The 5718-nt window shown below is 38.1% G+C and overlaps 2 protein-coding genes across 2 annotated transcripts; both read left to right on the top strand.

Annotated features, from left to right (window-relative positions):
• The first annotated feature begins 577 nt into the window (after window positions 1-577).
• LOC139889268 (uncharacterized) lies at window positions 578-2992 on the top strand. Its single transcript, XM_071872229.1, has 3 exons — window positions 578-1499; window positions 2136-2422; window positions 2624-2992. Exons 1-3 carry the CDS (start codon window positions 578-580, stop codon window positions 2990-2992), a joined length of 1578 nt encoding a protein of 525 aa, XP_071728330.1.
• A 5-nt stretch (window positions 2993-2997) lies between these two features.
• On the top strand, window positions 2998-4410 carry LOC139889269 (uncharacterized). The gene is made up of 3 exons (XM_071872230.1): window positions 2998-3122; window positions 3438-3577; window positions 3872-4410. Exons 1-3 carry the CDS (start codon window positions 2998-3000, stop codon window positions 4408-4410), a joined length of 804 nt encoding a protein of 267 aa, XP_071728331.1.
• The last annotated feature ends 1308 nt before the right edge of the window (window positions 4411-5718 follow it).

Here is a 5718-nt window from a genome sequence, read left to right on the forward strand (position 1 = left end):
ACGTTTCTCATCAATAATTTGAACCACTTTGATTGTACTTTGTACTTTTTAGCTTTTTGGTCGTTTGCGTCTTCAATTCGTCGAATATGTCTTTTATCTTCACCTTTTATTATTTAAACGAATAGCACTTGTAAATAAAACAATTGCAACTAAAAGCTTGTCTTTCTTGAGGAATAATGCTATGAAATATATGTTCGTTTTTAGCATTATCAGCTTTGTACAATATTGGGTTCCAGATGAACAATTTAAGATTGATCAGTTTGTGGAAATGATCTTGCCAGAATACAGATCATTGGTAAGAATGGCACCTTCGTTACCTCAATCTTTTGCAATAGCCAAGATGGTGGAAGGAGACATTAAGGCGGCCAGAGAAATTCAAAACGAACCAGTGACACAACCCAAGCAAGCGTCAAGTCAAGGTAGTTTTAAATCAAAGAAGTCTCATGGTGGTTAACAGAAGGGAAGATTTTCCCAAAGTGGTAGTAGTTCGAACCAGAGGTTGTGGTGCAATGGTTGTAAATCGACTCATGCGGGTCCTTGTACTAATTTGACAAAGAGGTGCATGCGGTGCAGAGTAATGGGTCATGATATTCAGGCTTGCTCATTCAAAGAAAATGTTTGCTGGAATTGCAATAAATCAGGGCACAGATCAGTTGATTATCCATCTGCAAGAAAGATGAGTTCTGGGGTAGGGGCAGGAGCAAGGACAGCGTCAGTCGGGGGATCTTCAGCTTCGTCAACTAGACAGAAGCCTAAGACTCCTCCAAGACCTGAAGCAAGAGCCTTAGAGATGTTGGTAGACACTGCTACTACTGCCGACGATGCTATCACCGGTATGTTTTTGGTTAACTCTACACCTGCTCGTGTATTGTTTGATTGCGAAGACAATCGTTCTTTTATGGCTACTAGATTCTGTGATAAGTTAAATTTGCCCATTTCTATGTTACCTGAACCGTTAGAAGTGGAAGTTTCCAGTGGTAAGATTGTTCCAGTCACAACATCTGTGTTTGGAATAAGTATAGAAATAGATGGAAGTGTATTTCCGGTGACTTGCTTAGTGACGCCCATACCTAGCTTTGATGTAGTTCTAGGTATGAACTGGTTGAGTTGTCATAAGGCAAGTATAAAATATCATAAGAAACTGATTTCTTTCCCTTTATCTGATGGGACACGTGTTATAGCCCTGGGCGAACGGGGTGGGTTTGGTTGTCCTTTAATTTCGATGATGAAGGCTAGGAAATCGATAGCAAAGGGATGTGATACGTTTCTCGCGTATGTAATTAATGCTAAGAAAGAGAAAAATACAGTAGCTGATATTCCAGTAGTGCGTGACTTCCCAGAAGTATTTCCAGATGAATTACCGGGTTTGTCGCCAGTTAGGGAAGTAGAATACAGAATTGAGTTGATGCCAGGATCTACACCAATGGCTAAAGCTCCTTATAGGTTAGCTCCGTCCGAGATTCGCGACATGATGACGCAAATTCAGGATTTGCTAGATCGTGGGTTTATACGACTGAGTTCTTCACCGTGGGGTGCTCATGTGTTATTTGTGAAAAAGAAAGATGGTACGCGCCGAATGTGTATTGATTATCGGGAATTGAACAAAAGAACCGTGAAGAATAATTATCCTCTTCAGAGGATAGATGATTTATTCGATCAGCTTCAAGGAGCTTCGTTCTTTTCGAAAATAGATTTATGTTCCGGGTATCATCAGGTTCGTGTTGCTGAATCCAATATTCCGAAAACAGCATTTCGTACTAGGCACGGTCATTATGAGTTTTTGGTGATGCCGTCCGGGTTAACGAATGCGCCAGCAATTTTTATGGATTTAATGAATCGGGTGTGTCGACAGTTTCTCGATAAGTTTGTCATAGTATTTATTGATGACATTCTGATATATTCAAAGACAGAGTCTGAGCATGCTGATCACCTATGTCAAGTATTAGAATTGTTGAAACGAGAACAACTATACGCCAAGTTTTCCAAATGTGAATTTTGGTTACGTGAAGTTCAGTTTCTGGGTCATGTTATTTGTCAAGAGGGAATCAAAGTGGATCCATCCAAAATAGAAGCAGTAATGAATTGGAATGCACCAAAAACTCTGACTGAAATTAAGAGTTTTCTGGGTCTGGCAGGGTATTACCGTAGGTTTATCAAGGATTTCTCTAAGATTGTGGGTCCATTAATAAAGTTAACTAGAAAAGATGTATCTTTTCAATGGGGTGATGAACAAGAGAAAGCATTTCATACATTGAAGCAGCTATTGTGTCAAGCTCCAATATTAGCATTACCCGAGGGTACTGATGATTTTATGGTATATTGTGATGCGTCATATGCGGGTTTGGGTTGTGTGTTAATGCATCGAGAGAAGGTTATTGCATATGCTTCACGGCAGTTGAAAACTCATGAAAAGAATTATCCAGTACATGACTTATAAATGGCAGTGGTGGTTTTTGCTTTAAAGCTATAGAGACATTATTTATACGGTACGCACTGTGTTATTTGTACAGATCACAAGAGTTTACAGTATTTCTTTTCTCAGAAAGAGTTGAATATGAGGCAGAGACGGTGGCAAGAATTAATAAAAGATTATGATTGTGAAATCCGCTATCATCCGGGTAAGGCAAATGTAGTCGCCGATGCTTTAAGCCGAAAAGGATCCATTGACAATGTGAAATTTATGCGAATAGAAATTGTATCGGATCTGATCGAACGCTTGAAAATAACTCAAATTGAAGCCTTGAGGGATGAACCTTTAAAATTCGAGCTTTTAGTCAAGAGAAAGAAGGATTTAATTGACGATTCTCGTGGATTAAAAACCTTCAACAATCGAATATGGGTTCCTCTACTCGGAGAATTGAGGGAATTAATTATGAATGAGGTGCACAAATCTAGATTATCCATTAATCCAGGAAGTACAAAGATGTATCACGATTTGAAAACCCTGTATTGGTGGCCAATAATGAAGAAAGACATAAACATCCAGGCATAGCTTGGATGGTCACCAACACTTTCAATGAAGGTGAGGTCACGGGTTCGATTCCCTTCAAGGCACTTCAAACGCTTGGGGCAAACTTAAGAGACCAATATCCTGAGGATGCTTTACCTGGTAGCGGTGGAGGGTTGGCTTGCCGTTTACCCGGGGTTTATCCGCTGTGGGGGGGCCAATGTGCCCGTTCGTAGTAGGGGTTCCTCGTAAAAAAAAAAATGAAGAAAGACATCGCGCATTTTGTGGAAAAATGTCATATTCGCGCCCAAGTTAAAGCTGAACATCAAAAACCCTATGGAGCGTTACGTCAATTAGAAATTCCAGAATGGAAATGGGAACATATAACGATGGATTTTGTAACCAAGTTACCCCGAACCCAGAAAGGACATGATATGATCTAGGTGATTGTTGATCGATTAACCAAGAGTGCACACTTTTTGCCTACTAGTGAAATGACATCGTTGAGTAAATTGGCTCAGTTGAACATAAATGAAGTTGTAGCTCGGTATGGGATACCATTATCTATTGTTTCAGATAGGGATTCGAGATTTGTATCTAACTTCTGGCAGAGTTTACAACAAAATTTGGGTACTCGTGTTAATCTTAGTACAGCGTATCATCCTCAAACGGACTGTCAAAGTGAACGAACTATTCAAACATTAGAGGATATGTTAAGAGCTTGTGTATTAGAATATGGTGGGTCATGGGATTCTCACTTACCATTGATAGAATTTGCATACAATAATTCGTATCATTCAAGTATCGGCATGCCACCCTATGAGATGTTGTATGGTAGACGATGCAGAACTCCGACTTGTTGGTTAGAGGCCGGAGAGAAATAGTTTGCAGGTCCTGAAATTATACAACAAACCGCTGATAAAGTTGCAATAGCTGGAGAGAAGTTAAAAGCTGCCAGAGATAGACAGAAAATGTACGCAGATCCTCGTCGACGACCAGTGACATTTTCTGTGGGTGAACATGTGTACCTGAAGGTATCGCCGTGGAAAGGTGTAATTCAGTTCGGTAAACGCGGAAAATTAGCCCCAAGGTATATAGGTCCATTTAACATCAGGCATATATTAAATGATCAAACAGTGGTTCTGGGTCTTCCTGCAGAGTTAGCTGGCATTCACGATACGTTTAACATATGTTATCTTCGTAAGTGCAAGGTAGACGACGAAAGTCAGATTCTACCGTTACAGGATTTAAAGGTTGACATGAATAAAAAGTTAGTTAAAGAACCAGTCAGGATTGTTGACAGAAATGTAACCAAGCTACGTAAGAAACAGATACCAATGGTACTTGTAGAATGGAAACATAGTTTGGGTTCCAATTTGACTTGGGAAATAGAAGAGATAATGAAAGCTAGATACCCTCCATTGTTTGACCTGGACCAGATTCCGAGGACGAAATCTTCTTAAGGAGGTGGATTTGTAACAACCTCGAATCGGGCCTAGCGGTAAATGACTTTTTACCCTTAGTTTATATTAATTTATTAATATTAGTGATTTTAATAATTTTGGGTTAATAATTATTTGATTAGTTAGTTATGTGCGCTTTGTGACAAGGGTCACATAACAGGTTTCGTTATGTGAATTGGACCTCGTTAGGGCCACCTAATGAGGTACATTGTGTGAAATGTCCCGTTCTTATTGATTAAAAACGTTCCATATTAATTGATTTCGTTGCGAGGTTTTGACCTCTATATGAGACGTTTTTCAAAGACTGCATTCATTTTTAAAACAAACCATAACCTTTATTTCATAAATAAAGGTTTAAAAAGCTTTACGTAGATTATCAAATAATGATAATCTAAAATATCCTGTTTACACACGACCATTACATAATGGTTTACAATACAAATATGTTACATCGAAATCAGTTTCTTGAGTGCAGTTTTTACACAATATCATACAAACATGGACTCCAAATCTTGTCCTTATTTTAGTATGCAACAGCGGAAGCTCTTAATATTCACCTGAGAATAAACATGCTTTAAACGTCAACAAAAATGTTGGTGAGTTATAGGTTTAACCTATATATATCAAATCGTAACAATAGACCACAAGATTTCATATTTCAATACACATCCCATACATAGAGATAAAAATCATTCATATGGTGAACACCTGGTAACCGACATTAGCAAGATGCATATATAAGAATATCCCCATCATTCCGGGACACCCTTCGGATATGATATAAATTTCGAAGTACTAAAGCATCCGGTACTTTGGATGGGGTTTGTTAAGCCCAATAGATCTATCTTTAGGATTCGCGTCAATTAGGGTGTCTGTTCCCAAATTCTTAGATTACCAGACTTAATAAAAAGGGGCATATTCGATTTCGATAATTCAACCATAGAATGTAGTTTCACGTACTTGTGTCTATTTTGTAAATCATTTATAAAACCTGCATGTATTCTCATCCCAAAAATATTAGATTTTAAAAGTGGGACTATAACTCACTTTCACAGATTTTTACTTCGTCGGGAAGTAAGACTTGGCCACTGTTGATTCACGAACCTATAACAATATATACATATATATTAAAGTATGTTCAAAATATATTTACAACACTTTTAATATATTTTGATGTTTTAAGTTTATTAAGTCAGCTGTCCTCGTTAGTAACCTATAACTAGTTGTCCACAGTTAGATGTACAGAAATAAATCGATAAATATTATCTTGAATCAATCCACGACCCAGTGTATACGTATCTCAGTATT

The sequence above is a fragment of the Rutidosis leptorrhynchoides genome, chromosome 2, assembly GCF_046630445.1.
Source record: "Rutidosis leptorrhynchoides isolate AG116_Rl617_1_P2 chromosome 2, CSIRO_AGI_Rlap_v1, whole genome shotgun sequence".
NCBI classification, from domain to species: domain Eukaryota; kingdom Viridiplantae; phylum Streptophyta; class Magnoliopsida; order Asterales; family Asteraceae; genus Rutidosis; species Rutidosis leptorrhynchoides.